This window comes from Mesoplodon mirus, assembly GCF_964341445.2.
Source record: "Mesoplodon mirus genome assembly, chromosome: 6".
Classification (NCBI taxonomy): Eukaryota; Metazoa; Chordata; class Mammalia; order Artiodactyla; family Ziphiidae; genus Mesoplodon; species Mesoplodon mirus.
The window spans coordinates 46549427-46573116 of record NC_138982.1 but is presented as its reverse complement, the minus strand read 5'-3'; the positions used below and the strand labels follow the sequence as shown (position 1 = coordinate 46573116).

Genomic DNA, 23690 nt, shown 5'->3' with positions numbered 1-23690 from the left:
GAGTCCTAATCTGAACACTTTTCTGTCAGAGGGTGATGATGCCAAGCATATGTAAAGTCCATTAACCACTGCCAGTCTGTCACATGCTTTGTCCATTTGATCCAGTACTACTGTCAGAGAAGCTGGGCTACTTTTCATCTTATAGATAAGGGAATTTGCTCAAGGTCTCATGACTCTTCAGGGGTAAAGCTAAGGACTTGAGCCTCATAATCCAGAATTCTTTTTCCTTCAGCATATTCAGTGTCTCAGTGAAGGGAAATTGCCCCCAGAGGCAAATACAAGCCCAAGCCAGCAATGGATATCCTAAGAACAGAGGAAGAACCTGTGAAATGGGCTGTCCCCTAATATTGAGAGTATCTACTGCATGACAGACATTTGTTTTTTATATACATTTATTTATTTATTTATTTATTTATTTTTGGCTGCATCGGGTCTTAGTTGCGGCATGAAGGATTTTTCATTGCAGCGTGCGGGCTTCTCTCTAGTTGTGGTGTGTGGGTTTCTTCTCTCTCTAGTTGTGGTGCGGGCTCCAGAGGACGTGGGCTCTCTACTTGAGGAACACAGGCTCAGTAGTTGTGGCACACAGGCTTAGTTGCCCCGAGGCATGTGGGATCTTAGTTCCCCGACCAGGGATCAAACCTGCGTCCCCTGCATCGGAAGGCAAATTCATTACCACTGGACCACCAGGGAAAGTCCCCAGGCATTTTGCTAAATACTTTTCATGTGTTATTTTAGTTAACCTTCACATCAGCCCTGTGAAGTAGGTCTTATCCCCATTTTCAGATGGAAGAGCCTGAAGTTCATAGAGGTCCCGTAACTGGTAATTGATAGAGCAAGGATTTGTTATTGGACTCTAGAGCTGGAATTTGTCACCTATATTGTCTCCTTTAACCTCAAACGTGAGACAGGCCCTTCTATCTCACCTTTTTGAGCTCTTTGTTGCTTTCCTATAAAAACCTTACTCTGTTAACACTTAAACTGTGGCAGATGTCTTTGGTAACAAGTGGCCCTCCTGGACATCACAGGTAAAATGGTTGCCTTCATTTCAGTTGAGTGGAGAGGAGTAAGATGAGGAAGGGGATACTGAACTGTACTCAGGGGTATGAAGAGGCATTACTCAGTATTTCTAAAGAGGGAAAAACAGGCTGGCCAGGGTTTCACTTAATTTACTTTTCTTATTCAGTAAATTTCAGTTTCTCCTTTGTCAAATACAGGACCTAGTGACTAGAGAGCATATGAAGGTTATGGCATGGACCTAATAGGGGCAGTTAAATACAAGTAACTGTAGGGTACCTCTGATTTATACCTGATGGGTGGCAGAGATCAGAAGTGGCCTATAGAACTTTTTAGGAGGAACATATTCCTTCTAGTTGCAGTGATTAGGGAAGGCTTACAGGATTGTGACACTTGAGTGGCCTAAAAAATAGAAAGGGTAGAGGGAACATTATGAGCAAAGCAAAGGATTTCCATTTAAATATGGCAGATTAAACACATGAGCTTTGGGGACTTCTCTGGGGGTCCAGTGGTTAAGACACCGTGCTTCCACTAAAGGGGGCACGAGTTCGATCCCTGGTCCTGGTAGGGGAACTAAGATCCCTTTTGCTGTGGAGCGGCCAAAAAAAAAAGAAAAACTCATGAGCTTTTTACTCCAAAACCACTTTCAAATGCTAACAAAGGAATTCTTCAAAAAAGGCACGTGACTCAATGATAAGGAAAACAGAAGATGACAACAATGAATGAGAGACATCAACATTTTGGGGAAAAAAATAAATGGAAGGGTGAAAGTTGACCTAGCAGAGCAGAATGAGATGGGCTCTACCTGCTGTGGTGGTTATTAACAAGAAGCAAACCAGTGTTCCCTTCTGAACCCAGAAAAGGCTCAGCAGAGGGGGTTAAGGATTGGGGCTGAGAACTGGGGGTGGAATGGAGGAGAATCAAAGATCTGTATGAAAAAAAGCTCCCCCAGGTCCCCACTTTATCTGATCCAACCAAGTGATTACCCCTACTTCTCTGGAGATTTAGTCTGGAGAAATGGTGGGGAGGAATTTTCAGAGAAATATCTATGAAGGTTTCCTAAACCCAAAGGTCATGAGTTTCTACACTGACGAGCCCATGAGTGCCCAGCATAATGAACAAAGTAACACCACGAAATTTCAGAACCTCAGGGAAAATAAATCTTTAGAACCTCTGGATTCGATAGGAGACATGGTGGGGATGGGATTGAGGGGCTAGATTGAAAATGAGGGAATAAATGAAAGTATATGAGTGGAAGGGCTCTGAATGTCGGCACACACTGGCTTATACCCCCAGGCCAAAACTAACTTAACAATTGCAGACAAAAGGCCTACAAATACTTATAATTTTGTTTCACACACACAAAAAAAAGCCATCTTTCCTCTGCTCACCGTACACTGAAGCCTGTTAGTTAATAAGCCTGTGTACATGGACAGAACTTCCAAACAGATTTTTAGTATCTCACTCTTGCATGTGAATAGACTGTTAAAGGCCACCAAACGTTTGAAGACACTTCCAACATACGAAAGGTGGAGACCAAAACAAAATTGAAACCGAGGAAACTGACAAAGTAGGGAGCTTTTTGAAAACTTCAGGAGGGGAAAAGGCTATACTCAAAACTCAGGGAAAATACTGTGCTATGAATAAAGTGCTATGAAAAGAATTGGAGAACAAAAGAGCTCTTAGAAATTAAAAAACTATATGAATTTTCTTTTCCTACTGAGAACTGGAGGACTACAGAACCAAATAGGAGGGAAATTATATGCCCATCCTTATTGAATTTTTAATTGTGAATTTTTGAATTCAATAATTCAATAATTGTGAATTTTTGAATTCAGTAATTCAAATTCAATAATTCAATATCAAATTCAGTAATTCAATAATTCAACTTATTGAATTTTTAATTGTGAATATTTTATACAATTGGATAGGGGAAAGTTTGGAAATAATGTTAAAATCTTACAAAAAGGTGAAATCATTTGAAAATGAAATGGATAAAGGAGAAAAAGATAAAAGGATCAATCCAGAAGGTACAACATCTAACAGGAGTTGCAGAAAAAAAGGGAAAATGGTAGTGATGTTATTAAATAAATCAAGAAAATGTTGAATTTCTACATGGGTAGGGCTCGCCCAATGCCTAGCACAGTGAATGAGCACCAAGGCACATCACCAAGAAATTTGAGAACCCCAGGGATAAAAACTTCCTGAAGGCTTACAAAGAGAAACAAGTGCCTAGGAAAGAGATCAAACTGTTCACTAAATAGCAACACTGGAAGCTAGAAGACAATGGAGTGATGCTTTCAGAATTCTGAAGGAAAATTACTTTCAACTCAGAATCATACTTTCATCTTTTCAAGTTTCTCCCCAAATTTAAACATTTTTTTCAAGACAAATTTTTTTTTTTTGAAGATGTTGGGGGTAGGAGTTTTTAGTAATTTATTTATTTATTTTTGCTGTGTTGGGTCTTCGTTTCTGTGCGAGGGCTTTCTCTAGTTGTGGCAAGCGGGGGCCACTCTTCATCGCGGTGCGCGGGCCTTTCACTATCGCGGCCTCTCGTTGCGGAGCACAGGCTCCAGACGCGCAGGCTCAGTAGCTGTGGCTCACGGGCCTAGTTGCTCCGTGGCATGTGGGATCCTCCCAGACCAGGGCTCGATCCCGTGTCCCCTGCATTAGCAGGCAGATTCTCAACCACTGCGCCACCAGGGAAGCCCTCAAAACAAATTTTTATTGAAGTATAGTTGATTTGCAATGCTGTGTTAGTTTCAGGTGTATAGCAAAGTGATTCAGTTTTATATCAATATATACTTTTTTCATATTCTTTTCCATTTTAGTTCCCCCCGCCACAAGTTTTTATTCCCCATGCTTTCAAGGGGAACTACCAAAGGATGTGCTTTACTAAGCAAAGGAGTAAAGTATCCAAGAAACTGGGATCCAGCACAGAGGAGAGGTAAAGGGAGTTCTGAGAATGATGCAGAGAAGTCCCAGGATGACAGCTGTTCACAGGCTGAGACAGCCAGCAGTGCAGACCAGAGCAATGGAATGGAAGCCCCCAGGAAAGAAAACGGATTATCTAATACATTGGACTGAATGAGTAAAATATGAATTGAAAACCTATTAGAGTATGTGGAAAGATTTAATGATAGGTACACTATAGAAAAAATGAAAAAGCAAGGCAATAATTAATGCTGGGACTTCCTGATGGCACAGTGGTTAAGAATCCACCTGCATGGGCTTCCCTGATGGCGCAGTGATTGAGAGTCCGCCTGCCGATGCAGGGGACGCGGGTTCGTGCCCCGGTCCGGGGAGATCCCACATGCCGCCGAGCGGCTGGGCCCGTGAGCCATGGCCGCTGAGCCTGCGCGTGCGGAGCCTGTGCTGCGCAACGGGAGAGGTCACAACAGTGAGAGGCCCACATGCCGGAAAAAAAAAAAAAAAAAAAAAAAAAAAAAGCACCTGCCACTGCAGGGACATGGGCTTGAGCCCTGGTCCAGGAAGATCCCACATGCCGCAGAGCAACTAAGCGTGTGCGCCTCAACTACTGAGCCTGAGCTCTAGAGCCCACGAGCCACAGCTACTGAAGCCCACGCGCCTAGAGCCCGTGCTCTGCAACAAGAGAAGCCACTGCAATGAGAAGCCCACACACTGCAACAAAGAGTAGCCCTAGCTCGCAGCAACTAGAGAAAGCCCGCACGCAGCAATGAAGACCCAACAGAGCCAAAAATTAATTTTTTTAAAAAATGATTATGCCAGGAGGAAAAGTTGTAAAGGAAGCATTTATTCATAGTCTAAATGTCAATACTATATTATTTTATAAGTAATATAAGTACTATATTATCTTAACCAAAAAATGTGATCTTATCATTTTAAGAGGTTAGGGTGAGGTGGAAGAAAGGTAAATCCATCAATCAAAATTGGAAATCAATAAGTAATGTCTAGAATGCATATATCAAGAAATAATATGAACTAAAAAAAAGTACACTGGGGTGGGGGTGGGGAGGGAAATGAGCCAGGACTGCTGTAAGTTTTCTTATTTGTCTATGCACACATATTACTTTGATGAAATTTTAAAGTAGAGGGAAAGGTATGAAATAAAAATATACAAGGTGTGTGCAGGGGCTGGCAAGTAGGTTGAATTGCTTAAGTCAAAACTTTAGTCAGGATATAATGAAAAAAAGGCTGTAAAGGTAGGTAGAGGTTAGATTATGGAGAGCTTTGAATATCATGCTAAGGATATTTGGAAGGCATTGCGGAATGTGGAGAGGTTTCTGAGTTGAAGAGGTGTCTGAAAGAGGTCCTTCATCTTGAAATGCTAATTTGGCAACAGTATACAAAATGGGGTGGGATAAGCCCATATTTGTTACTGTGGCCTAAAAGGACCTGTGTGGTCTGGTCCCAGTCTACCTTTACAGCCTCATCTACCACTATCATTGTAGTCACAGTGGCCTTCTTTTTGTTCCTCCAATTTGGCAAGTTTATTCTTGCCTTGGGCCTTTATACTTCGCTGTGCCCTCTGCCTAGAATGCTCTTCCCCCAGACCAGACCTTCTTATAGCTGCTTCCTCATTAGTTCTAGGTCTTAACTCAAATGGAAGAGGCTTTCTCTGACCACCCATATTACTCTTTCCCCTGTTATAGTCCTGGCTTGAGACTTCATGTCCCAGTCTCACATGCATCTTCATTCCTGTACTCATTCTGCATTCAACTCATTTATTACACCACTGCTTTACACCTAGGTACTGAAGTTATAAGAAGGAATCAACTCGATCTTGTTCTGACCTTAAGGAGTTGTTTGGTAGACTCAGTGATAGCAGCTATGCTTCTCAACAGACCCTAAAAGGCCATGTCGAGGTCCCTTTTCTCCAGCGATACATGGTCAAAACCGCGCCCCCCGTCCCTTCTCAGAAAGCAAAGCGACCCCTACATTACATCCCTCCCCAGCTGCAGAGAAGCAGCCGATCCCCCTTGGGTCCAGAGCCAGGGCCTTGAAGAATCCGGGAACGCGGGCTGGAGAGAACTGCCCTTCCATCCTTGGGGGCGTAGGCGACCGCCGCCACGCTCCCCTCTGGGCCTGGGACCAGAGAGCAGGAGCTGAGCACCGCCCGGTGGCTGGGCGGGGTGTCTGCGGGGTACGGCCGAGGGCCAGGCCATCTGCCGCGAGGCCAGCGCGGCTCGGCGGCAGCCGGGGGTGGGGCCGCGCCGGGGCGGAGCCGCGCCTGGGTCGGGGGCGGGGAGTGGACCGGGCTGCAGCCAAAAGCCGGGAGGGCCGCGGCCACCGGAAGAGTCGCCGTCGCCAGCAGAGCCGGGAGAGTGGGGAGCGGAAGCGGCGGCCGCGACGGCGGCAGGCGGCGCTGGGACCCGGGAGCGGCCGGAGAACAAGGGAGCTGGCGCCGCGGCCGGCCGCGGAGCTGGGCTGAGCCGCTGGGCCGCGCCGACCGCCGCCGCCGGAGAGGCCCGGCCCCGCCGCCCGAGCAGGCAGCGCGCGGGCCGCCGGGCCCGAGGCCGGAGCCATGGGCGAGACCAAGATCATCTACCACCTGGACGGGCAGGAGACACCGTACCTGGTGAAGCTGCCCCTGCCCGCCGAGCGCGTCACCTTGGCGGACTTTAAGGGCGTTCTGCAGCGACCCAGCTATAAGTTCTTCTTCAAGTCTATGGACGACGATTTCGGGTGAGGATGGCCCCGCCTCGCCTCCGGGGGACCCCGGCCCCTCCGGCTTCTAGGGGCCCACTCGACCAGTTCGGACTCCCCTTGCTACACTGGCTTCTACCCCTACTCTGGATTCTAGGGGCGACTCGGCCATTTGGTCCCCACTGGCTTTTTCAGAGGCTGGAGTTCCAGCCCCTCTAGGGACTCTCCTTTCCCCTCTTGTGGGGGACCTTGGTCCCCTCGTTTAAGGGGACGTCCAACTCCCTAAGAGCAGTCAGTTCCAGCGCAGTCAAGCCCCCTCACCTCCTCAGAGACCAGCGGCCCACACAGACACACCTTCCCCCCTCCACCCGTCCAGAGCACAGTTCCCAACCCTCCTCCTGCCAACAGAGCCACCTTTCTAGCAGAGACTTGGGGTGTTTGGCAAGAAGCCTTCGCCTTCTCCATCTTTTCAGCTCCACAACTCAGAGCCATATTTGGAATACGGAGCATCTAAGGGCTATGCTGTGGGACTTTGCACTGGCTGGGGGGTGCTCAGGCTGTAAGCTAAGGCCTGCAGCTCTGATGTTTACTTAGCTGTCTCCCGTGTCCCTTGTGGGCCGTTCGGGATGTTGTCAGGGAGCAGAGCGCCTCACCCCCGCGGAGGACTCCCCACCAGCCCAGGTGCAGAGCCCCTCACAGAACTGGGGCCTCTTAATGGGAGGGCCAGGAAGGGTCTCTTGGTGTTCATCCTCCCCTCCCTGGAGGGGTCTTATCCACCCAGCTGCAGGGCTTTGGACGGGCGGAGTTTGGAAGCAGTGACTTCCCCTTTAAGAGGGGATGGAATGTTGGAGCCGGAAGGTTCTGTAGCAGCTGGCCTGGGAGGGGGAGCCTGGTGGATCCCCTCACCTCCCCCCCCCCCAACTCCCAGGGGACTGGGGGAGGGGGAGGCCCCCCACACTAGCCTGCCCCTCACTAACTGGGCACTGGGCCTGGAGGCCTGCGGGGAAGGCCTTCCCGGGCCCTTCCCGGCCTAAAGGCCGCCTCTTCAGCCTAGCCTGAGGCCTACGCTGCTCTTTAGAGCTGAGGCCCCGAGCTGAGTGAGGGGAGAAATTCTTCTCCCCCGTGTTCATCAGCCTGGCTTCTCTCCAAGGACCCCGGCCCTCCTGGCTCTGGGACACTAGCACCTTTTCTGTCTTCTGCATGTTTTGCTGTCACATTTCCCCTTGGAACTCAGGGTTTGTTGAGCCCAAGAGCTCACATGTGTGAAAAGTGCTTTGTACAGTGGGAAGTGCTATGTGGCTTCTATTCTTGTTTCTGTTGTTGTTCCTGCCTTGGGGTTGGGTACTCCTAGAGTAGTGATGATTGTCTGGCTTCAGTCCAGAGACAGAGACCCCTGATTGGAAGATGCTGAAGAGGGATCCATCTGCAAGGGGTGGGAGTGAGGTGGGCAGATGCCTTGGTCTGATAAAGGAAGAATGGAGTTAGAAGAGACCAAGATACTGCCTCAGCGGATGGGATAGGGGAAAATCAGCTGCATTTCAGTACTCTGGGGCCACCCTGGGGTCAGGTGCCTTGAGGGACTGGGTTAGACCTGTGTCTCCACCACCCACTCATCCCAGAGTCCACTGGGCCTAGCCCCCACCTCCTAAACCTAGACCTCTGTGGGCTGCCTCCCACTCTCCCCAGGCTGCTGTCAAGCCAGGCCTAACCCCCATTACATCCGCTCACTGTTGACTTAATATTGTTCTTTAAATCCACTGTCAGCCCACTCACGCTTTCTTAGTTTGACCTAGTCAATAATATGAAACCACAGGTCTGATATTCTATTTATATTTCTTTCTAAAATATGTTAAAAATAAATATTTAACTCTCGAATTAAACATTCATTCAGATACACCTGAAGCCATCTTGCATTCATCCGTGGTACTGGAACTTGAACCATCTTTTGCAAAATATTAGAGTAGGCCATTTTAGCAGGGTTGCGAACTATGGTAAAAATGAAGTGGAGGAGATTGATTTTGTTTTTATTCCTAGAAGGATTAATGATCAGGAGACCTGGTAGGGCTGTCTTGTCACAGAGGACCAACAGCTGAGGAATATATATTTATATATGTATTTCATTTATTTATCAAACTCTTTTTATGGTGCTTACAGTGTGCAGACACTGATCTAAATGACTTTCAAATCTTTACTCATTCAATGCTCTTTACAGTCCTGTGGAATAGGTAGTAATATCTCCAGTTTATAGATGAGGAAACTAGAGCACAGAAAAGTTAAGTAACTTGCTTACCCAAGGTCACACAGCTAATAAGTGCTAGAGCTTATTAGGAACCTGGTTCCAAAGTCTAAGGCATTAATCACACAATTGTAGGTATTATCATCATCATTTAACAGGTACATCCTCTCTGAGGGAGATGCTGAGCCTTGGCAAACTGTATAGGTGATAGGGCTGCCCCTTATCCCAGCCCCATGAGAGGGAGGTCTGGCAGGGGCCAGCAACCTCTGCTGACAGATGGGAAAGTGGGTCAGAGGAGGAAGGCTGCCATCTCCTCCAGCTCTCCAGGCTCTCCCTCTGGGGTTCTGGTGTGTAAGACCTGAGGATTCCCAACTCCCACCTGGTCTCCAGAAGTATTTGTCAAGCTCAGGGTAGGTCCAGCCCTCTTAAATTATTTGGGATATGGAAGAAGAATTAAACATTTTCAGCACTGAGGAGATGGTGGATGGAAGAACAAGGTACCACCACTTGAGGGGCCTTGAGCCATGGCAGGAATAACATGGGAAGTCAGGCCACTAACTGTTTTGCTCCCCGCTCCATGTCACACACTAGCCTGTCTCTGGGCCTTCTACCTGGAGTATTTCTTCTCCAGGTCCAAATTCTCCTTTCCTCTGGGTTGCACTTTTAAAGTTATGGCACTTATTCCTATTTATCCTTATACCTACCCAGCTCCTAGCCAGGACCTAACACTAAATAATATTCAGCAGATGTCTGTCCAGTGAACACATCTGCTGCTCTTACAGCTCTGATCACTTCCTACTTGCAATATACTCGTGAACTATGCATTGGACAGTAACCTCCAAGGACAAGACAGGCTCCAGGTCTAATGCTTCTTGAGATCCATGCAATGGCAAGCACAAAACTTAAAGCCCACTGGGCTCCTGGCAAAGGCTTTTTAATTGAATGAACAATGAGTGATAAGCAGATTTATTTGGTCCCTGCCCTTCGAAACTTACACCTAGTTAGAAAGAGAGTATGGATCCCGCAAAAAATTGACAAAGTTAGTAACTAGTTTTTAGTGTATGCCTGGAGTATGCCAGGCACTTACAAATCTCACTTACCAGGATGAGACAAAGGCTTGGAAAAGTCAAGAAACCTCTCTAAGATAGGAGGGCTAATAAGTGGCAGAATTGGAATTTGAACCCAGATTTGTCCGACTCCACTTGGGGTGTGTGTGTGTATGTGAGTGCATAAATGCTGCAGAACCCTGAGCCATTCAGCTCCACAGCGGGAGGGGGAGGCCTGTCTGAGGTCCCCCAAGGCTCCCGAAGATCAGCTGATCATTGTGAGTCAGCAGAGCCTTGGTGACCTGTCGGTGACCCCCAGAAAGAGAGGAAACATCTGTAGTGCCGAGCTGTGTGGTGGGGCCTCAGCAGCAGTTTCCCACCCCGGGGCTGCTGAGACCCTCTCCAAAGCAGATCACAGTCCCTGCCACGTGACCCACATACCTCCTTTTAATTTGAGCCCCCGTTCCCATGGGGGCTGCAAGCTTGGGGTGCCCTGTGGTCAGACTGGCTAGTGGGTCTGAACTATCTCTGTGTCCCTGTTTTCTAGCTTGTTCTGTCTCCAGGCTTTCTGCCATGGTGGGCCTGAGCAGGATGATTTGAGCTGCTTTCTTGGGGTTGCTGTGGGGTTGGAAACAGTGGAGGAGCCAAAGCTGAAGGGGAGGGAGGAGGGCAGGCTCAGCCTTCGAACTTGGCTGTGAGTCCAAGAATGTGAGCATCACAAGAAGCCAAGCACGTCCCGAGCTCTGGGCAGGAGCTGCTTTAAGAAAAAGGGAGGACTGGGCTTCCCAGCCTCCTTCCTTGCTGTCTTCCCTCTCTGCTCATAACTCCAGGCATGTGTCTTCCTCTTGCCCCTGATCACAGCTTTCTAGCTCTGTGCTCCTGGGGTATTTGATCAGTCTGGGGGTGCAGGCCTCAAGCTTTTCTATTGTCTTTCCTGGCCCCATATTGCAGTTGTGGTCTGACTTCTTGCCTCGCTGCATGCCCCAGGCCAAACTACATGCCTGAGACTACATCCTACCCTCCCCCCATCCGCCACCCCATGTCCCACATCACTGTCTCCCACACCGTCACCCTCCACACAGACCCACATCACCTCTCTCACTGTATGGGAAAGAATGTGAAATACCATGGAAAGAATATGGGGTTTGGAGTCAGACGAGCTTGGGGTGGAATTCCAGCTCTGACATCTAGCTCTGTGGCCTTGAACAAGTTACTGATTGTTTCTCAGTTTCCTTATTCATAAAGTCAGGATCATATGGTCTATACAATGAGGCTGATGTGAAGATTATACATTCTAACTATAGGGAGATAAGATGGTATAATAGGTAAGTATAAAGGCTTTGGAATCAGGCTGACCAGGATTCAGATTCCAGCTCTTCACTTATTAATCGTGTGACTGTAGGTAAATTTCTGAACCTACTGAGCCTTGGTTTCCCCATCTGTATCTATTTTATAACATTGCTATGAATGTTAAACGAAGTGATACAAGTAAAGTACTTAGCTTTGTGCTTGGCCTGTAATATTGGGTTGGCCAAAAAGTTCCTTGGGGTTTTTCCATAAGATGTTACGGAAAAATCCGAATGCACTTTTTGGCCAACCCACTACATGCTCAATATATGAGAGCAGTTGTTACTAATGTCATAGTGGCAGTAGAGGATGTTTGGTAAATGCCTTCTCCCCTTCTCTTTCCTAATTTCCTTAAATTCCTCATCCACATCTCCCAGAAGAATATTAGGATTCCCAAATGAGAAGGGAAGAACAGTGATATGGGTGTGCTTTTTCCTAGTTTAGGGTCAGAGGGAAAGATAAAGTCCAGACCAGGAGAGCCATTGTTGGGGATGGGTACAGCTCTCGAGATTCTAGGGGGTGACTGCACTCCTTGGGGACAGTGATTTGTCAGGTGTAATTTGCAATCACCTGATGACCAAGAGGATGCCCCAGGAAGGCAGCTGGCCTGGGCATGGCTGGTGTCTTCCTGGTGGTGACAAAGAGCTGTCCCTGGTCAGCCCATCCCTGCTCCCATTTGAACAGGCTTATGCTGGTGGTTTGATTCCCAGTTTAGGGTAGAGGAGCCCCTGAGAGTTGGGGTTGTGAGGATGCCTCCATTTCCACCTCAGAAAGCTCGCTCTGACACCCACCTTTCCCTGCAGAGTGGTGAAGGAGGAGATCTCGGACGACAATGCCAAGTTGCCCTGCTTCAATGGCCGGGTGGTGTCCTGGGTAAGGAGCCCCCCTCAGCCCTCTCCATCTGCATTCCTGCAGTGGGCTGGATGGAGGAAAGGCATTGCTGAGACTGTGGTTTTATGCTTCAGTATCTGAATATTCCTTGAGTTTTCTAACTGAACTGTCTCTCACCCCAGATTCTATAGCTTTGGTGAAAAGTGAGGGAGTGGTGAGAAGGGGGAAAAGAGAGAGACAGAAATACACGTTGGAGACAAAAACGTCTCCTATGTCCTCTGAGGTACTTTGCCTCAGGTTCCCTTCTGTCACTTGCTGACCTCTACCTTGGACCTCTGACTCTTGTTTTCTGCCCCCATCCCACTTCACCAACCCATGCCTCCCAGCCTCCTCATCAACCCAGCAATGGGTCCATTCCTCATCTCAGCTGGCCTAACACAGTCCTGTTTCTTCTCCCTGCATGTCCCCTGCTCCATTCTCCCCAAGTCTCACGCCCTGCCAGAAGCCAACTATCCCCCTTTTCCCTGGGGCCCCTGCGCCCTACTATCCATGCATTTTCTCCCCATCAGCTGGTGTCGGCTGAGGGCTCACACCCAGAGCCAGCTCCCTTCTGTGCTGACAACCCATCGGAACTGCCACCGCCCATGGAGCGCACAGGAGGCATTGGGGACTCCCGGCCCCCATCCTTCCAGTGAGTGTGACCTGAGGGTGGGGAGGGCCCATGGGGGAGGGCTGCGTCAGCTCAGCTCAGGGCTGGGGGAGGGAGCCCCCAGCCTGCCCCCTCCCCCACCAAGTCCTCTCTTCCCTGCAGCCCTCATGCTGGTGGGGGCAGCCAGGAGAACCTGGACAATGACACAGAGACTGACTCCTTGGTGTCTGCCCAGCGAGAGCGGCCACGACGGAGGGACGGCCCAGAGCACAGTGCGTCTTCCCTGAACAGACACCTTCCCCACCCCCACCCCCATCCACCCACCCCCGCAGCTTCCACTCAGCTCCCCACCTCTCTGCCCTACTTCCTGAGTTCTGGGTACGCCTGGCCCCAGTGCAGCCCCTGCTCCTTCCTCGCTCCTCCTTCTCTCCTGCATCTGTGAACCCAGCTGCCTCCATCCCCTGCAGCAACCCGGCTAAATGGAACTGCAAAGGGGGAGCGGCGGCGAGAGCCAGGGGGGTATGACAGCTCATCCACCCTTATGAGCAGCGAGTTGGAAACCACCAGCTTCTTTGATTCAGATGAGGATGACTCCACCAGCAGGTGGGGCTTTGGTTTCATGGGTACTGTGGGAGAGGTGACCCCGGAGGAGCCCTGACCCCTGAGGATGCTGGGCCCCTGGGCGGGACCTGGGCTTGGTGGGGGGAACCTGGGCCCTGCGGTGCCTCTTATGGGGCAGGGCTGGGCCAGCTCGGTGGGGAATGACTGTGGGCCCCACAGGTTCAGCAGCTCCACAGAGCAGAGCAGCGCCTCACGCCTGATGAGAAGACACAAGCGGCGGCGGCGGAAGCAGAAGGTTTCGCGGATTGAGAGGGTATGGAGCTGAGATGTTAGGGTGGGTGGGAGTAGACCGAGCCCTCCTGCCCAGGCAGGGCCAGAGTCTGTGCTTCCTTAGACCCCTCCCCATGGGTCAGGGTTTAGAACCTGAGAGGGGAGGTGGTGCTGAGGGCTCACCTTAAGGTGGAGCCAGGTGGGAGCAGTGAGTTCCTGCCAGCACTGCCTGCTGCTCAGGACCTCTGTCTGTTCCAGTCCTCGTCCTTCAGCAGCATCACGGACTCCACCATGTCACTCAACATCATCACGGTCACTCTCAACATGGGTGAGTCTGGTGAAACAACTCTCGTGAGCACCTGCTACGTGCCAGACGCTGGGCAGACTCGAGGAGTTCAGAGAGGCACAGGCTACGTTCCCTGCCCTCAAGAAGTTCTCTTTCATAAGCATAAATTGGTACATACACTGATCACTTCAGTATCTCATGATCAGGGCTATGACAGAGATAAGCACAGAGAACTATGGACGCAGAGAATGGCATCCGGGAAGACTTCCTAGAGGAAGTGATTTCTGATTCCTCCCCCCTTCCCATTTTTCAGGCACTGAATTCTTGCTCTCTGATTTCTACCCTAGGTGCTCTTCTTTAGGAGATAGCTGGATGTAGTGAAAAGAGCCCCAACTTTGGAATTTAAATCTGAGTTTGAATCCTGACTCTGCCACTTCATGGCTTAGAAAAGTCACTTAAATTCTCTGAACCTCAGTTGTCTGCTCTGTAAAGCAGGATTGAGTCCCTACCTCATAGCCAACAAGGATCAAGTGAAAGCATGTTTGAGCATGTGGAATACAGTGCCTGACTCAGGTCCAATAAGTGTTAGTTTTTGTCCCTTTCTACCCTTTTCTAATATGGGGCTTGGAATTTGGGTAGGAACTTTGTTCCTCTCTCAAGGTCTTGTTACTCCCTGTAGAAAAGTATAACTTCTTGGGTATCTCCATTGTGGGCCAAAGCAACGAACGTGGTGACGGAGGCATCTACATTGGCTCTATCATGAAGGGGGGGGCCGTGGCTGCTGATGGACGCATCGAGCCAGGAGATATGCTGTTACAGGTACCATTGCCCACCGTGGGTGGTGGTATGGATAGGGATGGGGAGATGTCCATGCCGTCTGTACCCTGCTTCTTGGTAAGGGGAAGACCCCCTAGCCCACCATCTCAGCTTCCCTACCCACCTCCCCAGCACAGCTGCTTATCCCACTCCTGGTCCTCTTTCCCAGGTAAACGAGATCAACTTTGAGAACATGAGTAATGACGACGCGGTCCGGGTACTGCGGGAGATTGTGCACAAACCGGGGTATGGATGGCATTGGGGAGGAGGGGGCAGGTATTTCCGGCTATCAGGCAAGGGGCTTGGTTTGGCCTCCGCACATCCTGCCCTTACTAGGGACACCCTTGCTTTCAGGCCCATCACCTTGACTGTAGCCAAGTGCTGGGACCCAAGTCCACGTGGGTGCTTCACACTGCCCAGGAGTAAGTGGATGGGGCAGTTGGCCCTAAAGCTGGTGCTTGACCTATGTGAGCCCTATCTCTCCTTCCTTCCGTGTTACCCCGACCCTCATACCTACCCTATTGGGCCAGGCAGTAGGCAGGGCAGGCAGCCCCTGACTCCTCATCCTCCCCGCAGGCGAGCCCATCCGGCCCATTGACCCCGCGGCCTGGGTCTCCCACACTGCAGCCATGACCGGCACCTTCCCTGCCTACGGCATGAGCCCCTCCCTGAGCACCATCACCTCCACCAGCTCCTCCATCACCAGCTCCATCCCTGACACAGAGCGTGAGTGTCCAACCCTGACCCCTGGGCCCAGCAGACAGGGCCAGCTGGGAGGGACTGCTGAAGGCCCACCTGGAGCCTCTTGCTTGAGCGTCAGAGGGGGCTGGAGAGGAGGAGACTCAGTTCATTCCAGCTACCTAACTCTGCAGTTTTCCTCAGTGGATGCTGACCCTCACCAAACAGAGTTTGCTTCTGAACCTGTGCTGAGCACTCAGTAAGCCTCAGTTTCCTCTCGTAAAATGGGACTAATGATATGCACTTTACCAGGTTCCTGGGGGTTTAATGAGAGGATACAAGTAAAGCATCACTCACAGTGTGGCATAAAGTAAGCACTCAATAAATGACTGCCTTTTTATTATCATAGCATGCATTATACACTGGGCTAAGCCCCTTCATTTACACTATTTAATTCTCTCTTTAAATATCCTGTGAAATAGATGCTCAAGTCCCTATTTTTATGGAAGAGGAAACTGAGTGTCCAACAAGTCAGTAATTTGCTTGACATTGGTCCATGCTATTAGGTGGTAGGGCTGGAATGCAAACTTCTGTGTACCTCGCTCCATAGCCCCTTTCGGCCTCACCATTCTGCCTCCTACCCCCAGGCCTAGACGACTTCCACCTGTCCATCCACAGTGACATGGCCGCCATCGTCAAAGCCATGGCCTCCCCTGAATCGGGGCTGGAGGTCCGTGACAGGATGTGGCTCAAGATTACCATCCCCAATGCTTTCATCGGTGAGAGGGCCCCATGGTGGGATGAAGGACAGGGTGGAGAGCAGTGGGGCAGGGCAGGCCGGGGGGCGCCAAGAACTCCCTTGGGCCACTCCTTTGAGCTGGAATCAGCACCAGCCACATGGCTTCTGTGAGGCCAGAAGAGCCCAGGTCAGGTGGGCCTCCCGACCAAGTGGCAGCCTTGCCCTCAGGCTCGGACGTGGTGGACTGGCTGTACCACAACGTGGAAGGCTTCACTGACCGGCGGGAGGCCCGCAAGTACGCCAGCAACCTGCTGAAGGCCGGCTTCATCCGCCACACTGTCAACAAGATCACCTTCTCTGAGCAGTGTTACTACATCTTCGGCGACCTCTGTGGCAGTACGTGCCTCCCCCCCTCCTTGCCCTGTCTCCTGCTTGGGAGTGGGGAGCTGCCCAGGGACGTGGCAGCAGACTCTAGGGAACCCAGATGAGGGGGTAGCAGAGCTGGGGGAACCTCGAGACCTGACAGCTCTGTGGTAGAGGCAGAGCCCAGCCCAGCCTCTTCACCTGCCCTACAGCCCCCTCTGGGGGCTGGCATTTTCTACGTGCCTGCTCCGTGCCTGGCTCCGTGCTGATTGTTCCTACAGCATCATCTCACTCTCATTCAAGCCTCACAACCCTTGGGGAGATGGATCACTATCCCTGTTTTCAGATGAGGAAACTGAGACTTACCGAAGTGAAGCAGTCCACCCCACGTTTCACAGCTGGAAGCAGAGGGGCTAGGCCTTGGATCTCGGTCTTTCTGGCTCCAGATCCTTTGTTCTTCCCACCATCAGGGTTGTCCTAGGTGTGTGGTGCTGCAGAAACATTGTCCCAGCAAGGCCAAGCAGAGTTCCTAGCCTTGGCCCCTGCTCACCCTCACAGCACCAAGCACTAAGGCAGGATGTCCTGGAGCTGGCCTGAGGCCTCAAGTCCACAGCCTCCTCAGACCCCTCAGGGTGGGGCTGTGCCTCTCAGTGAAGCTGGAAAAGCTGTCAGGCCCAGGCTGTAGAGGACTCTGTAAGCTTTACCAAGGAACTTGGACTTGATCCTGAGAGAGTACAAAGCTAATGAAGGTTATTAAGCAGGAGAAGTATGCAGGGAACCCCCATTCTCCGGAGCCTGTGGACAGCTCTCGGGAAGGGGAGTCCTCAGAACAGGACAGCAGTGCTCAGGATTGGGAGCTGAAGCACGGCCCCAGCAGTCACCCCTTCCCGAGGGAGCCTTCTCTCAGCCCAGTGGTGCTGGCTGGAGTCCAAAAGCTAGCCCTGAAAATGCTTCGGATTAGGTTCTAGGGGCTAGAAAGGTTGTTCTTGTGAAGCACAAGTCCCTGGTGGAGGCTGGGTGGGGTCCCTGTCCCTGAGCAGCTCTGGCATGGCCCCATGGAGTAGTAAATAGATGCATAAGGTTTTGGAGTTAGTTTTTTTGTGGGTTTTTTTTTTTTTTTTTTTTTTTGCGGTACGCGGGCCTCTCACTGTTGTGGCCTCTCCCGTTGCGGAGCACGGGCTCCGCACGCGCAGGCTCAGCGGCCATGGCTCACGGGCCCAGCCGCTCCGTGGCATGTGGGATCTTCCCAGACCGGGGCATGAACCGGTGTCCCCTGCATCAGCAGGCGGACTCTCAACCACTGCGCCACCAGGGAAGCCCTGGAGTTAGTTTTGAGTTCAGATTTTAGCTCCACCCTTACTGTGTGAACATGAGTAAGTGACACAGCCTCTCAGTGCCTTGATTTCTTGATCTGTAAGACGGAGATAACAGTAAAACTTATAGGTCTGTTTTGAGAATGATATAAGATACTGTATGTAATGCTTTTAGCACCATGTTTGGCCCACAGTAATTGCTCTAAAAAAGTTGTCCAATTATCATATATTTAATTCTAAGATGAACATTTTTTTCACATTTCAGTATCTCTGAAATTGGGGTGCATCTTATAATCAATGGCTTCTTAGACTCAGTCAAATACGGCTATTATTATCATCATTAGTACAAGTGAGCCCTGGCCCCAAACCTTCATGGGTACATAAAGCTTCTCAGGATAGCTGTGGCTTTTGCTCAGAGAGACATTGTTCCATCCCAGGGGCATTCTGGGTCTCCTACCCATGGACCAAGTCCAGCAGAAGCCAAGCTCAGGGAGATGCTGACAGAACAGGTCTTTTCCTTCTCACTGGTGAGGTCTCCTCAGTTGGGACTACAGCAGGCTCAAAGGGAATAGCTGGAGACCTGGGTAACCCCTGGAGCACACAGTCACTCCCCATGGGATGACAGCCTGGCAGCTGAAGTGGTCACCGAGGCATGCCCCTGCTTCCCACTGCCACCACTTCTCATGCTAGCTGCCGGCCTTGACTGGTTGATGGTTTGGCTGGTAGACTCCGTAGGCTGCCTCAGCCCCCTCTCCTGACCTCTTCTCCCCTGTAAGGTTGGCTCAGCTCCCTTAAGGGCTTGCAACAAAGGGCTCAGTCTGTATCCAGCAGCTGGCTCCTGGGCAATTGCAGCTCTCTCAGAGCTCTGGGACCTGGTACGGGTGGTCCCAGAGAACCAGGGACCTGTTCACCCCAAGGACCTGTGAACAAGGGGCATCACAGGCAGGCAGGTCTAGTGGCCCCTTATACTCCCTTCCAGAGAGTTCCAACATTGGTGGGAGCAGCCTTGCCTGTGCACAGTTTACTGGGGAGTCAGAGTCATGAAAGAAGTAATGTTAGTGCAGTGACTCAAGTGCTGTGAAGAACCAGGCCTGGCTGGGAATAGGGTGGAGAGCACAGAGGAGGCATCTAAGTTGTTCTGTTTGTGGACCCTTCCACTCCACTCCCAGACTTCTGGGTAGGGAGGATCTGAAAGGCCCTGTGTTCATTCTGGCTTTTAATGGGTGTTTTTTTAGTCCTAAGTGAGTGAGGAGGGCAAAATTTCACCTACATTTCCCCAAACTGCTCCCTCCTCCTTACTAATGCCCTCATCTGGAAAGGTAAAGAGAAAGTAAGCAACTCTTAGCTTCTGCTCTGGCTGCAGTTTGGGTTGACCTCAGGCTGGTCATTTAACCTCTCTGGACTTCACTTTCCTCATCTGGAAAAAGTGTGACTAATACCTTCCTCATGGGGTGGTAACGTTTGCGTGAGATTAAGTGCTTGCACTGTACCTGAGGAAGTGCAGGTATGCAGTAGCTGGCGGCTGTCTGGTATTTCGGCCTCCCATATTCCCCACCCTACGTTTCGCGCAAGGGAACAGAGTGGGGGGACGATTGCCAAACAAGAGTTTTGCCCCTTCCTCCAGCCCACGGAGGAAGGAAGAGAAACTGGAATTTGGCACTGAGCATCTGAAGTGGTGACTAGGCCTTCCTGGGGACGGTTTTCTCAGGGGCTGGCTCTGCAGGGTCTCCCTCCCCACCACCTCTGGAGGGTGACAGAGGGGGTCTGAAGTAGTGAGAGATCTCTGGCCTGTCCCTCCTCCCGTTCTGGTGGGACACTGCCACTGCTGTCGCTGTCTTCCCAAACGCACCCACCGGGCCGAGGCTGGGCATCTCTCTGCTGACTGCGGGTGCGAAGGCATGGGATAGACCCAGCTCAGACGCCCTCCCCTCCCCTCCCCTCCACAGACATGGCCAACCTCTCCCTCCACGATCATGATGGCTCCAGCGGCGCCTCCGACCAGGACACGCTGGCCCCTCTGCCGCACCCAGGGGCTGCCCCTTGGCCCATGGCTTTCCCTTACCAGTACCCGCCGCCCCCGCACCCCTACAACCCGCACCCAGGCTTCCCCGAGCTGGGGTACAGCTATGGCGGGGGCAGCGCCAGCAGTCAGCACAGTGAAGGTAAGGCGGCGGGGGTCGTGGAGGGAGCCCCAGGCGAGCCCCAGACTTCCTCTGCAAGCTCTGAGTGTCCCCCACCCCGTCCCTGCCTGTCCCCTGCAGGCAGCCGGAGCAGTGGCTCCAACCGTAGCGGCAGCGACCGGCGGAAGGAGAAGGACCCGAAGACCGGGGACTCGAAGTCGGGCGGCAGCGGCAGCGAGTCGGACCACACGACCCGCAGCAGCCTGCGGGGGGCGCGGGAGCGGGCGCCGAGCGAGCGCTCGGGTCCTGCCGCCAGTGAGCACAGCCACCGCAGCCACCACTCGCTGGCCAGCAGCCTGCGCAGCCATCACACGCACCCGAGCTACGGCCCCCCCGGGGTGCCCCCTCTCTACGGCCCCCCCATGCTGATGATGCCCCCACCGCCTGCGGCCATGGGGCCCCCGGGAGCCCCTCCGGGCCGCGACCTGGCCTCCGTGCCCCCTGAACTGACCGCCAGCAGACAGTCCTTCCGCATGGCCATGGGAAACCCCAGTGAGTTCTTTGTGGATGTGATGTGAGCAGGGCCCCTTCCCCACTTCCATCCCACCCCGCCCCGGGCAGGCCGCGTCCCTCTCTCCGTCCATCTTTTTTACTTTGGTACCTGAAAGGGAAATAAATGGAACTAAATCCAGGCCCGCTAACCGCTCGCTGGGTGCAGCGAGGGCAGGGTGCACCCGATCGCCACTGCAATCCCTAACCTGCCACCAGCCCCGGCTTGTTCCTCTGCCCACTAACCGCTGCACAGGACTTCCCGGGATCCTTCATGTCCCTGGGACCCAAACTGCTGGTGCTGCTCCTTACCACCCGCCATCATCACCATACACTTCAGGAGCTGACCCAGCGGTGCCCTTGAGGGCCTGCATACCCCTCATCCCCACTTTCCCTCCCTCAGTTCTTTTTCACCATTCATTCAGCTGCATCATCCCTCTATTAACCCATCCCCTCAAGCATGCGTGCCGATTTCTTGGTTTTTCTCCTTAATACTGATACCAAAAAAGAAAAAGAACACAGACTTGCTTCCTCTGCCCCTCCTCCGAACTGCCCTTGCTACTGCCGCAGCCCCGCACCCTAGAGCTGTAGTCACCTCCAGTAACCGTCCACACTAACTCCACCTGCGCTCAACCTTAGCAGAAGCCCAGCGGGCCCCCTCAGTTGCCTGAGCTGCTAGTGGATTCCAGGGAGCATCTGTGCTCTATACCCAGCCCCACCGCTGCCCCATGCCTGCCCGGTGTGCTGGTTCCTTCAGACCCTAACCCTACTAACCAGCAGGCTCATCTCACCTCGGGGCCTGAAACATTTCTTTTCTTTCTTTTTTCCTCCCCCAATTTTTCCTGGGCCTGGAGCAGCCAAGAATTTCGGGCTGTTTGACTTTCTGTGAGCCCCCAGCGAGGGGAGGCCCAGCCTCCGAGGAGACCAGGAACCCTGCTTCAGCAGCCCCTCAGGGCTTCCCAAGGATATTTCAGCCCCCATACCCACACTTTAACCCGTTGAGTCACTAGGCTTCTGAGGAGCACCCAGCCTCTCGCCCATGAGTGAGAGACTCTCTCTTTCCCTCTCTCCCTCTTTCTCACACACACCTCCCCCACCCCCTGCCCCAACACACACGTGCCTATGCAAGTTCACTTAAGCCTCAGGGCTGGTCCCTGACCAGAGGGCTGGACCCTCTCTCCCAGTCCACTCCTAGGTCGTGGGGCTGGTCCCCTGATTTCTCTCTCCCTTTCTTCGTAGCCCTCAAACCTCCCACACATGTCCCCATAATATTTCTATCTGGTTAAAGCCCATAATCTGGGTCTCAGGTTGGGCTCAGCGCAGGACCACCCGGGGAAACTGACAGGCTGTTCTCACCCTGCCCCGCGCCCCACACACCCTCCTGTGTTTTCACCATCACCATGATAATCCAGAGCAAGGTTGGGCAGGGGGACTTCTGGGACTTCCAGACAGAGTGCCAAGTTTTAGTTTTTACCTTATTCTCCCATTTAAGCAAATCACGACTTTCTCTGTGAGCCTCTTCTATAAATTCTGGCTCACCTAGGCTTCCATATTTTTAGATCTGGGATGTCAGGCGTAAGATGAAGTCCTAAGCTCCAGGTCTTGGAGCAATCCAGGGTAGGGGTATTTTGGCATTCATTCATTTAACAAATATTCCCTGGGATTTGGGGTGCATGAGGGCTGTGTTAGAAGTGTGACTCAGTCTTGCCTTTTTACTGGGAGCTCTAGGTTTGCTCCCAACCCAGACCATGGTTTCCTCTAGCTACCACTATAGGGCTGCCCCCTGTACCTCTCTTCCTCCTCTGATTCTTCCGTCTCTGACTCTCTTGAGGATTCCTCCACTATTGCTCATGCCTTCAGGGTCCCTGTATTTTACCTCTGTTCCACTTCTCTTTCCTCTGTATTTACTCCCGAAATGGTATCATCCATCCTGACATCCTCAACTGCCACTAATATGCTGGTGATTCCCAAATATGTATCTCCAGCCCTAACTTCACTCTATCTTTAGATCTGTATTTTTATCACCCACTGGACCTCTCCATGGACATGTCCACATGGACTCAACTCATTTCCTTCCCCCCACCCCCCCGAAGTGTGTTCCTTCTGAATTCCAATCCTGGTTACCTTCATCACACTCTTCATAGGCTCTCCAGCTAGAAACATTTATGGGCTTAAATTCCTTCCCATATTTTACTAGTCAGTATATCATATCCATTCCACTCCAGCAATCTTTCTTGAATTTGGCCCTTCCTCTCCCCTCTGCCTCTACTCTAGTTCACAGGAGCATGGGATTTGGAGTCAGGCTATTCAGGATTTGAATCCCAGCTCTACTACTTTTTGGTTGCGTGATAAGAGAGTTATTCAGTCTCTCTGAGCCTCAGTTTCCTCATATGTAAAATGACGATAATAATACCTACCTCACAGGGTTGTTGTGAGGATTTAAGTTAGATATTGTATGAAAAGTGCCTAGCACAGTGCCTGGCACACAGTAGAATAGGTGCTCAATAAATGGTAGCTATTGTTATTATTACTAATATTGTTTATTCTAAATTGGTAGGGGTTTAGGATATGTACTGAGGACGAAGCTTTTGGAAAGGTAGAAGTAAACCTTGAGTGCTGGTTCAAGAATTAGAAGTGCCTGTATTCAGTCATTTAATGGCTTCAGGCTGTGACCCCGATTTGCAGGAAGTCAGATCATCCTGCCATATTCTGGCTTCTAGCAGGAGGATGCTAGGAACAGTAAGGTTTGCGACTAGGTTTACCGTTAGGTGCCCTTCGTTCCTCTCATGATGGGCTCAGCTCTGCCTAGGGAAGGCAGCAGGGTATCTTTTCCTACAGAAAGAGAAGAGCCAACAGATGTTCTTCAAGTCCTGCAAGAGCCAGGAAGGCCTTTCATGTGCCAGGATTGGCACTGTCTCTTCTTCTCAGCTTGGATGTGAAGATTAACTGTCCATCAGAGAAGGGATTTCAAATCCCATGTCCAATTAAATTCAACTTGCCAACGGTTTTTTAAGCAACATATATGCCTGTCACTAGAAGGCGCACAGGTCCTCCTGGCCTTGAGGAGCTCACAGTCACATAGGTATAGCTGAGGTAGAACACAGACATATTTTTGAAAAGCTTTAGCTAGTTTCTTCCAAATATTTGCCGCCTCACTCCCTGCCCCCTACCTTGGGTCTTGATCCCTGGGAAAAGACTCATGTCTAGAACAAATATGCAAAAAAGCTTGGGAAAATCAGAGGTG

At 51.3% G+C, this 23690-nt stretch overlaps 1 protein-coding gene across 1 annotated transcript; it reads left to right on the top strand.

Annotated features, from left to right (window-relative positions):
• The first annotated feature begins 6269 nt into the window (after window positions 1-6269).
• On the top strand, window positions 6270-22980 carry DVL3 (dishevelled segment polarity protein 3). The gene is made up of 16 exons (XM_082625443.1): window positions 6270-6681; window positions 12075-12144; window positions 12672-12793; window positions 12914-13023; window positions 13219-13354; window positions 13532-13625; window positions 13841-13910; window positions 14548-14687; window positions 14854-14930; window positions 15039-15106; window positions 15261-15410; window positions 16010-16141; window positions 16330-16497; window positions 19724-19939; window positions 20039-20449; window positions 21304-22980. Exons 1-16 carry the CDS (start codon window positions 6521-6523, stop codon window positions 21333-21335), a joined length of 2157 nt encoding a protein of 718 aa, XP_082481569.1. The 5' UTR covers window positions 6270-6520; the 3' UTR covers window positions 21336-22980.
• Window positions 22981-23690: the final 710 nt, after the last annotated feature.

Coding starts and splice junctions, on each gene's coding strand:
- DVL3 (XM_082625443.1), top strand. CDS start 6,521: ATGGGCGAGACCAAGATCATCTACCACCTGGACGGGCAGGAGACACCG. Junction 13,911..14,547: donor CACGGTCACTCTCAACATGG/GTGAGTCTGGTG, acceptor TACTCCCTGTAG/AAAAGTATAACTTCTTGGGT. Junction 14,688..14,853: donor CAGGAGATATGCTGTTACAG/GTACCATTGCCC, acceptor CCTCTTTCCCAG/GTAAACGAGATCAACTTTGA.